This window comes from Cornus florida, unplaced genomic scaffold, assembly GCF_030987335.1.
Source record: "Cornus florida cultivar Cherokee Brave unplaced genomic scaffold, ASM3098733v1 CherokeeBrave_3.0.0_Hap2_Chr09, whole genome shotgun sequence".
Taxonomy (NCBI): Eukaryota; Viridiplantae; Streptophyta; class Magnoliopsida; order Cornales; family Cornaceae; genus Cornus; species Cornus florida.
This window is the reverse complement of record NW_026775579.1, coordinates 61,964,661-61,981,798: the sequence shown is the minus strand read 5'-3', so window position 1 is coordinate 61,981,798 and position 17,138 is coordinate 61,964,661. Positions and strand designations below refer to the sequence as shown.

Here is a 17,138-nt window from a genome sequence, read left to right as displayed (position 1 = left end):
CAACGGATCTTCATCGCCCTAACCAGCCAAGCTCACCGCCGTTCCTTCGTTGCCGGCGGATCCTTATCGCCGTCCCCGTGGCTGCAGTACTTTCTCCTTTTGGTTTGCAGAGACATATATATATATAATATATATGATATATATGTATAATTGTTTGGCTACAAGTGTAGCACAAACCAATTCCAAAAACTGGTCCTGTGGTGGTGTGCTTGCAATTTTCCATTGGTTATTGAATTTTTTTGCCATGTCAGCAAGTAAAGATGACAATATTTGAAACTGCGTCCTTTAATAGTAAGGGCAAAATTGTCTTCTGCCTTTTCCAGTGCCTGATAGAGTTAATTAAAACAAAATAATAATTTTATAGTTCAAAGAAATTAGTTACAAAATCCTAATAATTCTGAAGTTTTTTTTGCATTTAACAAAGTTGACATATTTATCGAACAATGTAAGTGAAAAAAAAAAAAAACTAAGCAAACATCTAGAACGAGTCAACATCGTTAGTTTTTCTTTCCAAAATGTCATAACACAAGTTGCATTACATAATACTAGAAAACATGATCAACTTATTATTTAAAGAAAAAAAAAAGTACGAAAATAAGTAAAAACAAAGACAAAATGTAGAGCACCTAAACAATTCACCCCTAAAAAAAAAAAAAAAAACAAAAAACAAAAAAACAAAAACTATGAACCCAAACGGTCCAGTGCCTCTTGGGCCACGGTGAACATGGGCTGGACCCTAAGAGCGTCCTCATAGGCCTTCTTGGCCTCCACCGTCATACCTTTGGTCTCGTAACACTGACCCGAAACAAAAAACGCTCTCGGATTATCAGTCCTGAACTTCACCGAGTCAACCAGGTCCGCAATCGCCGAGTCAACTCTTTCTGTCCGACTCATCGCCACTTTCAGCTCCGCCCTCTTGAACAACGCGTCCCCTCTCTCCTCATCGGACAGCGACTTAACGGCCATCGGCGAGAGAGCCACGTCGAGCGCATCGAGGGCCGAGGTCTTGTAGCCCTGGAGCTCCAGAGCTAGCGCTTTGAGGATGTGAGCTGCGGCGTCCTTCGGATTGAGTCCGACCGCTTTATCGGCTTCCTCGGCGGCGGATTTGGCCAGGGAAGAGGCGGCGACGCCGTCCTTGGCGGATCTGGCTTTCTCGAGGAGCTGAGCGCCTTGGACGAAGTGGCGCTTGGCTTGGAGGTTGGTTCGGCTTCCGAAGCTGATCTTCGATAGGGCTTTTTGGGGAACATTGTACATCAGAAGAAACATGAAGACGACGACGAGAATTAGGACGGCCTGTAAAAGAATGTCATTCACCATGTCCACCATGTTTCTCTCTCTAGATATCTATCAGCACCTCTGTATTTCTCTCTCTAGATCTTGGGAGTGATTCGATCGAATGAAGAAAATACCAAAGTTGAGATTTGTAGATTCAGAGATGATTGAGAAGATGGAGTTGGGACCGTCGATTTGATGGAGCCGCCTTGTTTTAACGAAACTGGATGGAGAAACAGTACTCGAGGTAGTAGTTGCTCAGAGAGGGACCCTCCCTAATTCCATGACGTGGCAAAATCTGATTGGTGAGTTTATAGTGTATTTTTTTGCTTTATAGTGTAATGGATATTTCTCTAACTTTTTTATTTTTATTTTTGAACAACAAATATTTTGATTGAACTTGAATCAGGACGTTAGTTTAGGCAATAACCGTAATATACTTTTAATGAAGAGGTCTCTCTCCCTAATCACTAAATTATGTATTAAATGATTTATTTCTAATTATCTCTTGTGAGTTATGATAGGGAGATAACAATATTAGGAATATCAATTTAATCCATCTCTGTAGTAAAATTCTGTGCAAGTCTCAATTAATAATTAATATATTAATAAATATTCTTTTATTAACTATCAAGTCTGTCATTTTTCATTTTCTTTGTTTCTTATTATAATTTTAAAAACAACTTTTGTTATTATGATTGTTAAATATTTGACTCTACTAAAAAAAATTTTACAAACTTTATCATAAACTTGTTTTGAACTGTTTTTCTTAGTTGTAGAAAAGGCGTTTCGATCCCAACTCCGAACGTGAGTTCCAAAAATATTCTCAAATTTAAGGAAGCCAAACCATCTTTGTTATTATAATTTTTAAATATTTGACTCTACTAAAAAAATTTACCAAATTTATCATAAATTTGTTCTGAATTATTTTTCTTAAAAATGTATTAGTAAAATAGTCAAGACGATTATTATTTAGTCGAACTATTGAAGTCTTTTGCAGACAACACTGGATATAATACAGAACCAAAATTCCATCAGCTCGTCTGTTTTTTCATCACCAGAAAGAGAGTAAAATTAGAACAGATTTTGAACTCCGTCAATCAAACTCAAGCTGCTGCAATTGCAATTAGAACTTGATCTCAATCAATCAATCTCGAGTTTAGCTCAGACATGAACATATCTCCATAGTCTCCAAAGTTGAGCTCATTTACTCGACAATATTGTTCGAACTCAACTCGTTTACTTGATAAATAAAATATAACCAATTTCTTCTCGAACCAAGCCAATCCAATCTATTCGTGAACTTCTTGATTCCATCTTTAACCCTATTGTTGGAAAGGTGGAGATTCTTAAAATTCCATGACCTCTCTAGAAATCCCAAAACATTTGGGATCATGTAGGGGATGACTACAAGTCTACAAATATGAGCTAAGAGAGAACTACCACTATGAAAGAGGTTTATACCTGAAAGTTTGTTTCAAGAACCTAATACCTTCAGAAACAATATAAGCAACCGAATTGGGATTTTCATATTAACCCCATGTAATTTGTTAACATGTGAAAAATTGAAAATGATCAATAAACTGCATATAACAAGAAATTCTTTTATAGTAAATATTTTAAGCAATTCATTACATTATTATTATAACAGTGAGACAGGAAGAGCATATAATTTCTCACTGATTAATTACAGTCCACATGAAACAACAGTGAATCTATGAATCTGTAAATATTTCAGACTTGGGAATCATAAGCTCGTGGGATAACTCTCTCCCATATGGAAGCCCTTATGAATACAGAAATAACTTATCCGTATATACAATTAAGGCTTCAAGACAAATTCATATCTCCGGTTTCACGTAAGTTAGATAAGCATCATATCTCCGGTTCTTGCTTAGAATGGGATCAAAGCTCTGTCGGAATGAGAAATTAGAAAACCTCCTCTGAGACAATGGTCAATTTAATCTCCAGAAGCAGCTCCGCGTGGTTCAAAAACTTCAAGAGCATAAAAACCCCGGATGGCTCTTTATGGCCCTCCCATTTGTAACAACTGCGTTGGAGACCTTAGCAACTTCTTCAGTGTGTCGATGATGCTAGCAAATGAGGGGCGCTGATGAGGGTCGCTGTCAAGGAAGATAAGGGACCATAAAAAAAAAGTGGATGAGCAAGTACAGAATTTGATTTTAAAAAACCTAGTGTTATACAAGCAAAAAAATTATGCCCAAATACACAATTGTGTAACTGACTTGACTGTGTGATAAAAAGGATGGAAAGTAATAAATGTTAGCTCCACACCTGACCTAAACCCATGATAGTCCATAAGCAGTTAAGGGACGCATTGTTTGGTGACAAGGTAAATGAGGAAACTTTTGGAAACTAAATTTTATTAAGAAGCCAGAATTTGCAGGGTTGAGAATTCCATTTAACTCGATTCTCTTCTTTGTCCATATAATGAAATGGATACATAGAGACATAAAACGACATTATTTCCCCACAAATATATATAAACTATATATACAGAAGAAACAGAACCATATTTTGGGATGGCAGGTGCAATGTGCAAAAAACATAGATATATGCAGGAAAAACATTCCCATAAAATCTATATAAATAGATATAATCAGTATATATGGTTTTCCATCCTCGATCACAAATCATAAATGCCTTTGCTTGACTGCCAAATACTTCCTTGACTGACAAATACTTCCATATCTCTCCACTTCTATTTTTCTTTCCTTCCCACTCAAGAGAGAAATCATGCTTACACCAGTAACCACAAAGAAAAAATGCTGTCCCAACCTTTTTGGCTGAGATGAACTTAGAAAACCTAAGGTCTCAAGTTCCCGGAATATATTGACTCAACTGAGTGCATTTATAGGAAGATCTTAGTCGAAGTTTAATACCTCGAAAATTTTATTATTTTTCCTTTCCTCTCTTTTTTTTTGTTTGTTTTTTTAGCAGTCATCCAAAAACTTGTCTGTTTCAGGTTACATGTAGAGTTTTAAATGTATTCATCTGGTAAATGGTTGTCATATTTTTAAGCATTACTAAGTAGTTTGAACTGATAGAGTATTCTTACTCGGACCAGCAAGATTCCATGAGGGAAGCTAACACGGGGGAGGTATTCTGAGGGATAGCAAGCCTTCTGTTCTGGAAAGCAACAGCACCAACCACCTTAAAGTTTTCAATGTCATGTCAACCAAGAAAAATCAGAATACAGAGCATCAATGTGCATCAGATGTATGAAATAATTATATAGTGTTGACAAAGAAGAAGATACCTGGGCAGGGCTAAGTCCACTCCAAGGCTGTTGCATGCTCACGAGTTCCCATAAAATTACCCCATAACTGTAAACATCAGACTTCTCATTTGAGGGCTCTCCGCGAAGGAATTCTGGGGCCATCCACTCGGGCTGAAATGAAAATCAAGAGAGTTACACGCTAATTGATACACTGCGAAGAAAATTTTCAACCTGCAACATACTGATCAAAATATCTGACTTTCTATCAAGTTTGAGAATGAATGTGCAATTGATAATAAAAGCATGCATAGATCATAAAACTAGAACAAGATGCATGAATAAAAGTTCAACCGGAGCAATCAAGCAAATCCATAGTATCAAAAAGAAATCCAGGTAAAGTTTGTGAGCGGATTCAGCCTTTGAACAACAAATAAACTTGCTTAAGAACAAATGTCAAAATCAGGGTAAAGTTTATTCCCACCAAAGTATGATCTGAACAATTTTCCGCAAGGAAGAGAGTGAGAGAGAGAGAGACTTACTGTTCCAGCAACAGATTTTGATGGTATGAAAGTGTTTGCTTTGAATCTGGAAAGCCCAAAATCACACACCTGAGCATGATATTTTATGAAGTCAAGTTAGTGAAAGGACTGGCATATATATATATATTTTTTTTTTGGGAGACAAGTTAGTGAAAGGACTGGCATATATATATATATATTTTTTTTGGGAGAAGAACATTAATTTTATTTGTACCTTTACAGTCCAATTTTTATCAACCAACAGATTTGGAGATTTTAGATCCCAGTGAACTATAGGAGGGCTAAGACAATGAAGATAATTGATTCCCTTGGCCTGCATCCAATATAAATTATTCAGTTTTTCAATAGCAAATTTTAACAGAAGAGAAAAATAAGAACAATAAAAATACAAACCACATCGAGTGCCATGCGCAACCGTCTCCTTTTATCCAAAACTTCCCCAGCAGACGGCCTGTGGATAAGGCGGTATAGGCTACCCCTGTCACAAAAAGAGGGACTTGTCTGGGTTATTACACTCATCATTTGCGCCATATAGACATTGTTCAAAGTATAAAGGAACTAAGAAAATGCTATACCTAGGAAGATATTCTGTGACTATTGACAGATGTGGACGCTTTGTAACAGCACCCATGAAGAGAACCACATTTGGGTGACGAACACGTTTCATTATTGCAACCTAAAAATAATAATGCAGATTAAAGCTTAAGCTATAGCCATCTAGAAGTACATTAATAACCATCGTAGAGAACATTCATACATCTTGAATATGAAATGCTCTCCCATCAATTATTCAAGAGTTTTGCAAATACATCAAACACAAATTAATTGAACACAAAGCAGAAATAATTTAACCAATGATCGCTTCCCTAGCTTTGTTAACCTGCTTGTGAATGTCATCTGTCGCACGATATAAAATCAAACTGCGAGGAGCCACTGAAAATAACAAACCTATCTATACGTTCAAAAATGTAAATTATAACTCAACCTACACCAGAGTTTTTACATGTGTTTGTTGTGGGAATTTGAGTGAGGGTTGGATTTATCAAATTCCTGACTGTAATGGTAGGGGGACATTACCAGATACTATTACTTATTAGTATTATTCTTTTATTTTGTCCTAGAAATGTCTCTACATATATAAATAACAAACCTATCTATAGGTTTAAAAACGTAAATTATAACTCATAACCTACACCAGAGTTTTTACATGTGTTCATTGTGGGCATGTGACTGAGGGTTGGATTTATCAAATTTCTGACTGTAATGGTAGGGGGACATACTCTCATAGTTAGGTGTCTGCATCTGACACGAGTACTTTATGCAATTGAAAGAGTCCGTGTAACATAGCTTAGAAGACCACCCTATTAAACATTGGTATATCCTAAAAACAAATGTCTCCACTCAGTATAATGTGTTATTGTGGCTAGACTCACTATTGAAATGTAAAGGATTTCACTTATCGAATGACTACATTTGTTATGTTCTGATATATATATATATATATATATATATATATATATAAGGGTTAGACGGTATCAACACCTTTGGCATCTTTTAAAGGAAAGAAAGTGGCTTGTATTAAAAAAACCAGGATGGATCTAAAGGTTTGCCGAAATGCGAAAACATATGCATAAATCTTCCACTAATACGGAAGAATTTATTGAGTGATATGATAAATGTACAAGTCTTTAAAGCATAAAATTTATCTCGCTGAAAAAAGGACAGGAACCATACAAATCATATTTGAAAGGATGCGGATAACTTAGGGCAGAGTCAGTAAGGCTTACTTTGAAGGTGAAGGACGAATAAACAATTCTAAAATTTTAATCATTCAGGTTCACTATATAGTAAATGCATACCTCCCTCAGGAACTCCTTCAACTGATCATCCTGAAAATCCTGTACGGTTAAAACCTTGACTGCAACATCCTGCAATAAGACCAATATGCGTTGCTTACTTAAGGGAAGCATACAGTACAATAAACTAAGACAGCAAAACTTAAAGGCAGGATGTCATTTTGCCAAGAATGGATTTTGTTCATCTGAAGAAGATATTCTTAAGATGAAATTGTTAGAAGTAAAATGACCTGCAAAATGTAACTTGGCCCTGGTCGATAAAATCGTTCATTGGGCAAAATGATAGTTCTGTAAACAATTTATACGGATAAAATTATACTGGTAATGAAGTGAAAATTATATCAGATAATACCCAGCATTCCACCAATACACTAAATATATACACATATAGAAAAATGAAAAAGGACCAGCAAACAAGATTTGTTTTGGAAGTTATTATTTGGTCAGGATTTCTCTCTGGAGTTTTTTCAAGTAGGACTGAACAATGTCCTTAATTCATTTTTCTTTGACATGATTTTGTCATAAACATAACAGGGCAAAAGATTTAATTTCAGTACTCTAATCATACTTTATGTGCCAGTTAGAGAGCAAACCACTCGTATCCTATTATGTATTATATATATTGTCATTCTTATCCTTCCATTAACATTGCACCAAAACTAAAGTACCGTTCTCCGCTATCATATTGTACAAGTACAACATCTGCTATTATGTGGTATAACACCTCATGCTGAAAGATTTTATTTTATTTTATTATTATTAAATCAATACTAAGAAGCCGAACAGGATTGAACTTTTTGATGCAAAAGCATTGACATGCATTATGAGTATTAATTAGGTTTTATGAATGGTGCTAACTCTTTCATTGCTTAAAATGACTAGCACCAGGTAATGGCAACGTAAATGTTAAAGAAGTTCAAACATAGACAGTATTGAGCAAAATGGCCAAACAGAAGAACTAAGAAGTAGCAGTAGATATCATCCATGGAAAAGTATTGTTCAATCTTTTTCTCTCTTTTTTCCCCTGCAAAGGTATCCATCAAACTTTTAAATATAACTCCACCTCAGATGACTCATCATATTTGCTATTCCAAACAGTATCAGGCTTTAATTGATCAGCTACAGACTTTATAATTGGTGTTGCAATAAAGGCACAAATATACTAACCGATCCATGCCATTCAGCACGATGCACTGTCCCGAATGAACCTGAGGGGCAAAAAAAATACATTACTTTCCATTATTGCTTCTCAAGAAGTAATATTGAATACTTCCAAAAATAATAAATGAATAAATAATTTGGAGACAATTACCAGCACCAACACGCTCCTTAATATGTAATTCATCCCATGAGATCTCAAGCCAATCCATCGCAAGAGACGGCTCAAGGTTCAAGTATCTTGGGATGGTTTCAGTAGAAAATTTGTGTCGAGACTCAATTCTACTCTCGACTTCCATAAGATCTGGTTTAGGTTGTATTACAGAAGTGCTTGTAATAGAACTTCCAAAGGTAACAATTGCATTTCTGTATGCCTGTTGTTTAATTACTTTATCTCCACAAGGCCTAGAATATTCATCTACTATTGATATCTCAGCAGCACCAACATCCAGTGGTTCAGGCAATTCACTTCCTCCACAAACTTTGCTAGTTGGACTATACATGGTCTCATCTAAATTTTTAAGCGAGTCATTATCCTCCATTTGATGACTTCCATCCCCAATGCCTGCAAGAGATCAATCTGAATGGTGAGTTTAAAGCAGCAGCATCTTGAGATCCAGAAAGTTTTTGCCAGCACAGTATTTGTTGAAAACCATCCTTTGAAGCAAATGTTCCAACAAAATTCTTTAGAAGGATGTAAAAGCCACATAACAACGCTTAACAAAAAAAATCCATGATTAATCCATAACTTGTCAACTTTCGTGTCTATGAATATTTGATGTCAGTTGCAAGCATGAAACAAGAAAGCCTTATGACACTGTTATGTATATTTACATCAGTGCAGACGACAAAGCTAGAACGAAATTTGAGTTTTTGTGAATTGTGTGTGTGTGTGTGTATAAAAGTCAAGATACTTCTTACCCAGAGCCTCATACATGCATATCTTGTGCATTAGCAAAGCATCTTTATGTTTATTTGCATAGATAATACAACTTTGTCACCAAGAAACCACAACTTGGAGTCATATAAATTGTACTGGTAATCTAATAATATATATCAAAGTTGCATTTCCAATACTATGATTACCATCCATCAAACTGAACATACAAGGGGCAATCAGGCTACCTAAATTGCAAATTGGCATTATTTTCCAATAAGATTCATATATAGTCAGAAGTCCTGTGCCTAAGGCATTATTCACTATCGCAAACTAAGTTATCTGAGCTCAAACTTCCAATGGTATTTTTGCAAAACTGTCTCAGATCGTTCATCCAGCAACCCTTGATGTTCAAAAAACTTAAATCACAAACAAGGTACACAGAACATTACATACCTGAATATTGAAGATTTTCAAGAGGGGTACATGTGTGATTTGGGTTTTGGATTTGACAACATGATGCATTATCCACGTAAGGTTGTTGAGATTCTTTTAGATGAGTAATCTGATATGGTGAAGGCACGGTGGAAAGTAGACCTCCATTGATTGAGGAATCAGGACCATGGACATTTCCTGGTTCCCCAACTAGATCAACTACATATTCCCTGTTAATAAATATTTGCATAATAAACAACAACGAATAAGAAAAAGAGAGAGAGATAGTAAAACAGTTTGACTGAAGACTTGATGGATATATTACAAACGAAACAATATTCAGAATCAATAGCAAATAAAATCCAGATACAAGAACATCCACAATATGATTGATGTATTCAGAGTAAACGTTAGTAACCAAGTTTTGTGCTGCACCAAATGTTAAGAGTGAATAACAAGAAGTAAAATAAAAAATAAAAACATTATTGATGGCATTTTTTTTTTCCCTGGCAAGAAACTCACACACCCATTTGCCCCCATGGGTGCTTGAACCCTCACCTTCTACTTTGGGAGGTCGAGGAGATACCACTAGGTTACAACCCTTAGTTTATCAATGGCAATTGACTATAGACAACTCGCGCGCGCAAGAGAGAGAAAATAAAGTTTTAAAGTTCCTCTTGCCACTATGAAACTTGTAATTTATCCAACAAGTAAAATATATAAGTTAATGTCTAAATGAATGAATAACAAGAAGATGGCAAAAGTTTCTTCTATAGTTGTTCTTCTAATGGAGGTCACAAGACGAGTTGCCATAGCACAAAGATGGAAAAAGCCGAACGATCTGCAGGAATAACACTCGATCAAGTCTACAAAGCACACCCAACTAATCAAACAATAAACTAGCAATCATATCTATCTTTTCTATCGCAGCCCATGTTACTTTTAGTTTTCTTCTAATTTTATCACTACCCTCAATATGCAATATGTACCCTTGTCTATAGTCCAAAATACCCGAATGCTGATGCAAACACATTGTTCAAGAAGAACATGATCATATTTATTTCAAATATTCTCAGGATTTATACTCATATTGATCTACAAAGATTTTTATTGGTAGTTAGCAGTCATCCATCTAAAGCAACCCCCTCATTTTAAATAGGCTTATGACCAACAATGTAAGTATTGAGGCATTAGGCACAACACCAGTGGAATTAGTAATTAAATCATTCTCTGCTCAATTTAAATCAAAAGAAAATATGTACTTTTGGAAGAACGCAAGGAAGATAATGAAGTTTAAAAGAATACACTAAAAATCTGACCTTGAGAACTTCCTGTCATCCTCAATTTTGACAAGGCAGGAAGACTGATGGTCTGAATCACAATACTTGCAACCTCGAGCTATCCGACAAGGCAGACCTATATAGTCTGCCAACTTCTGCATCCAGAAAAGGCATCAGCTGTTAGCACAGTGGTCTTGTTGTATCTACAATTTTAGGATAATCAGCACACAAAAAAAGAAAGACGATCTGGCCTGAATCCAGGGACCACCACCTCAAATATACATACACAAAAAAGTATATACTTCATGCAACATAACCTGCTTATGAATAACTTGGGCACTGAATCTCAAACATTAATTAAAAGTACTAGTTCCACTGGTTCCAATCGAAACAATAGAGTATCTTATTTTGTTGCAATGTCTCCGTCTCCATCTTTAGAATAGTTAATTGAACAGAGGAATTAAGAATGGTAGTAATTTGCTGGATATCTTACATAAATCCTTCCATCAATAAGAAATTTCTCAGTCAAACACAAACATATTGGTATGTACAGGTCACTCTTTTTATTAGGAAAAGTTAGCCAGGCAAATTCACTTTTATCATAACTTTCTATAACATATGATCTACATACAAGACAACCACATTTCACAGGAAAATTTACTTGTATGGAAAATTATGCATCAATTACAAAATAAAGTGAAGTAGATCAAAGACATCAAATTTTTATGCGATCAACCATTTGGTCAACGCTGTCGATAATTCAACCCTGCAAATTCAGATACACTTGATAGATCAATAGTCTCGAATTCTCACCCAATTGATTGATGAACCCTGCTGTTCAGTAAAAACTTAATTTTGAAACACCATTTAAAAGTCATTTAAAAAAAAAAAAAACACACAAACATACAAACAAACACAGCTAAAATAATATTTTGATCCTCTCGAAGATAAACCCAGGTCAAATTAGGTCATACTAAGGTCGAAATACATGTGCCCTAGATATGTGATTGAGGATGCGGGTTTCACGCCATGTTCTTCAAAAATCTGCATCAGCCTTGTCTTCAACCATTGTACTTGAATGATTCAAGACATTTAAGACTCATTACAACCCAAGTTTTGATTATGAAATTACTAACACATGACTCATATACCTAACAGAATCAAACAATTTTTATATATGTGTATTAGCATTCAAAAAAACATAGTTTGTATCTTAAACTAAGAAATATTATCACCGGAACTTGAGGAGATCACCGGTTACTTACTTGACGGCAGTTAAAGGCCACAACGAATACTTCAATTAGAAGAATTATGGTTTTCAGTTTGGCATCCTACTCTTTGAACTTATTATGCAAAATTGGGGTTGCTACTCCATAGTTATGGTAATCTATTAATTTTTAATCCAGGGCACACGAAATAGTGAAGGATATGGTAATCTATTAATTTTTAATCCTGGGCACACAAAATAGTGAAGGATAAATGGTCATTGACAACCAACAATTTGGTAAATAGTATGATGATACTAGCCAGCTCAACCAAACAAAGCTAATTCACTTAACAAGAGCATTGAGAAATGCAACAAGGAAACAAAATTTGAACTGAGGTAGAAGCCTCCATTGAACCTGTGAAGGCACTAAAGGGAACTCCTCTCCAGCAAAAATCGTTAAAGAGTAAAATGGAGATCCTTCTCTAGCTATTTGCATAGCCCCACCTCTTTCAAAAGGCCAATGGAGAGACTGCATCCCTTCCATTAGGTAGCTCTTTTTGGTTCCTACTCAAATTGTAACGAAAAAATAAATTATTTCTTTATGACAAACAAAGTAACAAGTAAGAATACTTCACAGGAAGAGTCGCGTTGGCCACATATCATACGCCGTTACTTCTTGGAGACTTCCAACCATATTTCAACATATTATGGACATTTCTATAATTTAAAATAAATAAACTATTTTCTGATACATGACCGACATTTCTTGACTTCTTGTACACTTAGATAACATGTGTTAATGAAACTTGTAATTGCAAAAGACTTATTTTAGCAAGGAAAAAAAAAGAAAGAATAATTATATCAAATTAAAGAAGTAGAAGAATTTTATTTAAAAAATGGTTCTGGGAATATGAGAACTCTGTAGAGACATAAAATTGTCTACACATGAACTTATCTGCATATATGATATATCTACATACATACATAGAACCCACGTCTCTCTATTTGACAATCTTGATTGTAATTTTATAATTTACAATATATAAATTTCATATATTTATAGGATAATAGATTTTTTTTTCAATAGGTAAGGTATTAGATTTTGTTGTCATAAGTAATGTTCATCACGGACAATAGATAGAAATATGTATATGTATATATACATATATTATCATGCCCTCACTATGTCGGTATCGTACTTTTTTCAACATAAAAATTAATTTCTCAAAAAATTTAAAAATAAATAAAAGTACAATAAAAGGAAGAAGAAAGAATGAAAGGAATGCAGTAATCTGGTCACCTTGAAAAGAATAGCGCGATGCCTACAAAGTCCCATAGACAGGCTGCCGATTGGGAGCACGATGCATTTCCGAAGATCCGTTAACCTCTTGCTAACAAACTTCCAGTGCCTGTGGAGATCACCTTGCTCCACTGGAAAATTGCCCCTATTTCCAACAAACTTATCACTCTTAGAAAGGAACAGACAAAAGCTCGAGTAATGATCAGTTAGGGAGAATGTTGAAACATACCCCATATAGATAGCAACGAGCTTGCCGAGTTTTTCCACCAACACTAAGGTATTTTCCGAAGCAAAATAAAGTTCTTGTGCTTTGTCTTCTAGCTCCTTGAGTCGTGAATCCTCGTGTCTATTGACAAGAACCACCTCCATGGATGTATTATGGGGTTCAATAGCTTTAAGTGCCATTAAAGATGGCAGTCGTCTTCCTTCCTCCATGTCATTGCACATCGCCCACAGATATGGATTCATTCCCAGAATGTTATAGAATCCATCTGATATCTTATCAGTATATGACAACGAACCACTAACCTGAAAAAGTAGAGGATTCACCCAATAGACATCACAAATAGAGCTGGAGGTGGCAGGAAAATATATTAAGGATAAAAAATTAAAAAAAAATGATAAAAATAGATATAACATTTCACCAAGATTTAATGACATCTAACAAATAATTCATGATCCATTATGACACTCATGACCATGTACTAAACATCTTGATTAGAAATGACCCCAACCTTCAAACCACGGATGGACTAATTTACCAATACTTGATAAATCCAAAAAAAAAAAACAAAAATCATTAGGAAGAGTTTTACGAGGACAAGTAATACTTATCATGAGGCGTCAAATGAGATTCAAGAGTTGAGTTAGCAAGACAAGACAGCCATAGCTTCCATTTTAACCAAACTGTACTAAAAGCAAGAGTGGAAGGCTCAAAAGTCCAAATTGAATGTGGCCAATAAAAAAAACAAACATCATAAAAGTGCAATTATCAAAAAGAAATATTTGACTCAACTGAACCCAAATATCTGACTGAACTGAACCAGCAAGAATATAAGCATCCAGTCATCAACACAAACAAGGCCAAGGATATGAAGGAGGAATCAAAATCCTCTCCATTGAGAGAAACCAGCTGTTCCATCCGGTGGGTGAGGTTCATCACTATCAATGGTAAATTTCGATACTATAATAGTGTACAATAGCGTGAATTACACAAACAAGGCCAATACGAAGTAGGAATCAAAATGAATGGAGAGAAACCGACGGTTCCATCCGGTGGGTGAGGTTCATCACTATCAATATGTGATGAACTTCACCCACCGAACAACCGGTTTCGATTTGGAGACATAAAAAAGGGAGAGAGGGAGGGTGCAAAAAAAAAAAAGAAAAAAGAAACTTTTAATTCCAAATAGATGATAAAATCAAATATTATGCTCATAGTTGTACAGCAGAGATATAGACTGTACACAACAAACTTTTTAGAAACAGTAAGACCACTGCCAGTCCTCGCCAAAAAAAAAAAAAAAAAAAACAGATGGCATCTTGGTGCATGTGTTCTTGTGTGTGTGTTTTAGTGTGTGAGAGAGAGAGTACCCAGAGTCGATAAGAAACAGTTTCTGCGTCTGAAGATAAACCAAGACCCTCGAGGACTCCACACTCTTGCAGAGGTATAGGTTCACCACCAAGCGACGCTTGCTCAGTGATCCGTTTGGCGAGCGTAAGCAGCAAATAATAGTTATCTCGTTTCCTATTTGCAAAACCATCTCCACTCTCTTCCACCACCTCCCTCGTCATCGTCGTCGTGGACATTTGTACTCCGCTCGACATGTTCCCATCCAATGTCGTCCCCGAAAACAAGCTCCCCGCGTAGCTACTCCCGCTCGACAGCCTCTGCAACGACACCTGCCGCTCGAACCCCCGATCCTTACCGGCACTAACCACCACCGTCGCACCACCGCAGCTGCTCTCGCTTGAAACCCTCTGCAACGACATTTGGCGGTCAAAACCTCGATCTCTGCCGGAACTAACCACCACCGGCGTCCCGCCGTGCTGCTCTTCACAGGAAACCACCACATGCGGCGGCGGCGGAGGCGGCGGCTCCGGCTGAGGCAGCAAGAGCTCGTGATCGTCATCGCCGTCGTCCAATCTCACGTGAGCAGAGCTTTTTCCTTTTTTTTCGGCCAACCAGTTGACAAAAGCGGTCAATTGCTTCCCGTGAATCTTGTCGCCGCCCGTGAAACGATCCGATACAGTTGAACTCTTGCCGCCAACTGTGACCTCCTTTGAGATCTTTGACGCTTTTCGGTCACTGTCACCATTAAAGCTCTCTGATGTGATCTTCTTCTCGTGATCTAAGACGAACTTTGACGATGCATCGAATCCACGGTCCGGAAATTGTCTCGGGAAAAAGTAAGTCGTTCGATGCGGCATTTTCACCGGTCTCACGTGATCAACAAAAAATCTCTCTCTCACACACACACGCACGCACACTTCTTCCTTTACCTCTCTCTCTCTAGCTAACCTGAAATTATACACAAAAATTCAAAGCAAATTCCTACTTCAAGAACTGAAAGATGAACACATTTCTCTTTCTTTTGATCGAAATCTTCAAAACTTGCTTCAAATATACTGAAATGAGTTTAGAACTTCAGAGTATAGATTAAAAGCTATTCAAACAATATCAAACGCTGTGTTTGAATAGAAACTGCAAAGATTTCAATCTAGCAAACCTTCAAAACTCGAATCACCACCAACATATACATATGAACTTGATAAGAAATCAGAGCTCTAAACCCAGTGAGTGTGTGTATACAAAGCTGGAAGATTAATTCATAGCTCAAGAAAAAGCATTTTGAGAGAGAAAAAGAGTTCAAATATGAATACAACAGATAAATATTTGTATAGTTAGAGAGAGAAAGATAATGCTACAGAGAGAGGGGGGCGGTGGCCAAAAGGCAGACCAAAAGGGGGTTGTAACAGTTTTTGGTGTGTCTTTTAAGCACGGGTGGAGAAGACGAAACCGGTGGAGAAATTGAAAAAATAAGGGGCGAATGCTAATGTACACACAGCGTGAATGAGCACTATTTCTCCCTCGAGTAACACGTCAGCACTAAAGTGCGACAATGGCGACACGTAGATTTAAAGGACCAACGGTGCGCATTGCGCACCAAGTGTAGTTTAAGAAACCTAGGAAACGCGGGTTTTAATGAAAAAAGAACATACACGTGGGTGGAGTGTTATCCAGTTTTGATCCAGTTTGGGATACCGCCTAAAGGCTATCGTCATTGGGAAAGGGCGTGAGATTAATAGACCTGTGAAGTTACAATAAAGCCCATAGGTTTGATTGTAAATAACAAAATTAACCTTTAAGAATAAAACTGATACATTTAATTGGGTATGTTATTTTATATAATTAATCAGCTCATCTAATACGGTAAAATTTTGAAGCGGTAGTGTTATTCATTTTGAGGTAAAATATGATAACAGGAGTGAAAGTGTCATGGTTGGAGAAGATTGTGAGATCAATGTAGATGTGAAGTTACTATAAAGGCTATGGGATTGTTTGATTATAAAATGACAAAATCAGCCTTCAGATTTTGAAACGATGTAATGTAAAAGATTCAAAATCATTCAGGTAAAATAAAATTGACACATTTAATTATGTCACAATATATAATTGATTGAAATTATTAAATAATTTTAGTAAATACAATGTTATCTACTTGAGGTATACCAATTATGACGGGACTAAAATTGCATCATATAATAGAGACATGGGAGAGTTCAGAGGAGAGATTTGGCTTAAAGAAGTTCGGTTTTAGCCTAAAGAGTGTGAGATCGATCAATGGAGATGTGAAGGTATAATAAGGGCTATGTAATTTGATTGTAAAATGACAAAATTAGCCTTTCGAGTTTCAAAACAATTTGATGTGAAAGAGGCCTAGCCATGGCGGTGGTAGTGGTGGTTGCGGTT

The 17,138-nt window shown here is 36.3% G+C and overlaps 2 protein-coding genes across 3 annotated transcripts; both read right to left on the bottom strand.

The window, feature by feature from the left end:
- Positions 1–681: 681 nt before the first annotated feature.
- On the bottom strand, positions 682–1,326 carry LOC132272694 (uncharacterized). The gene has a single exon (XM_059773794.1). It carries the CDS (start codon positions 1,324–1,326, stop codon positions 682–684), a length of 645 nt encoding a protein of 214 aa, XP_059629777.1.
- Positions 1,327–2,844: 1,518 nt separating this feature from the next.
- LOC132274091 (serine/threonine-protein kinase CTR1) lies at positions 2,845–16,168 on the bottom strand. Of its 2 annotated transcripts, none has more exons than XM_059775257.1 (15): positions 14,759–16,168; positions 13,395–13,693; positions 13,166–13,310; positions 10,698–10,813; positions 9,400–9,608; positions 8,221–8,631; positions 8,076–8,116; positions 6,912–6,980; positions 5,628–5,728; positions 5,446–5,530; positions 5,267–5,365; positions 5,053–5,121; positions 4,553–4,684; positions 4,352–4,422; positions 2,845–3,395 (listed from the first exon to the last, which is right to left on the bottom strand). In XM_059775257.1, the coding sequence occupies exons 1-15, from the start codon at positions 15,593–15,595 to the stop codon at positions 3,299–3,301; spliced, it is 2,781 nt and encodes a 926-aa protein (XP_059631240.1). In that variant the 5' UTR covers positions 15,596–16,168; the 3' UTR covers positions 2,845–3,298. The 2 variants fall into 2 exon arrangements, with proteins under 2 accessions (XP_059631240.1, XP_059631239.1); XM_059775256.1 differs by having other exon boundaries at positions 4,352–4,446; positions 14,759–16,167.
- Between the last annotated feature and the right edge of the window lie 970 nt (positions 16,169–17,138).

Coding starts and splice junctions, on each gene's coding strand:
- LOC132272694 (XM_059773794.1), bottom strand. CDS start 1,326: ATGGTGGACATGGTGAATGACATTCTTTTACAGGCCGTCCTAATTCTC.
- LOC132274091 (XM_059775256.1), bottom strand. CDS start 15,595: ATGCCGCATCGAACGACTTACTTTTTCCCGAGACAATTTCCGGACCGT. Junction 13,694..14,758: donor CTGTTTCTTATCGACTCTGG/GTACTCTCTCTC, acceptor CTACTTTTTCAG/GTTAGTGGTTCGTTGTCATA. Junction 4,685..5,052: donor CAAAATCTGTTGCTGGAACA/GTAAGTCTCTCT, acceptor TTTTCATTTCAG/CCCGAGTGGATGGCCCCAGA.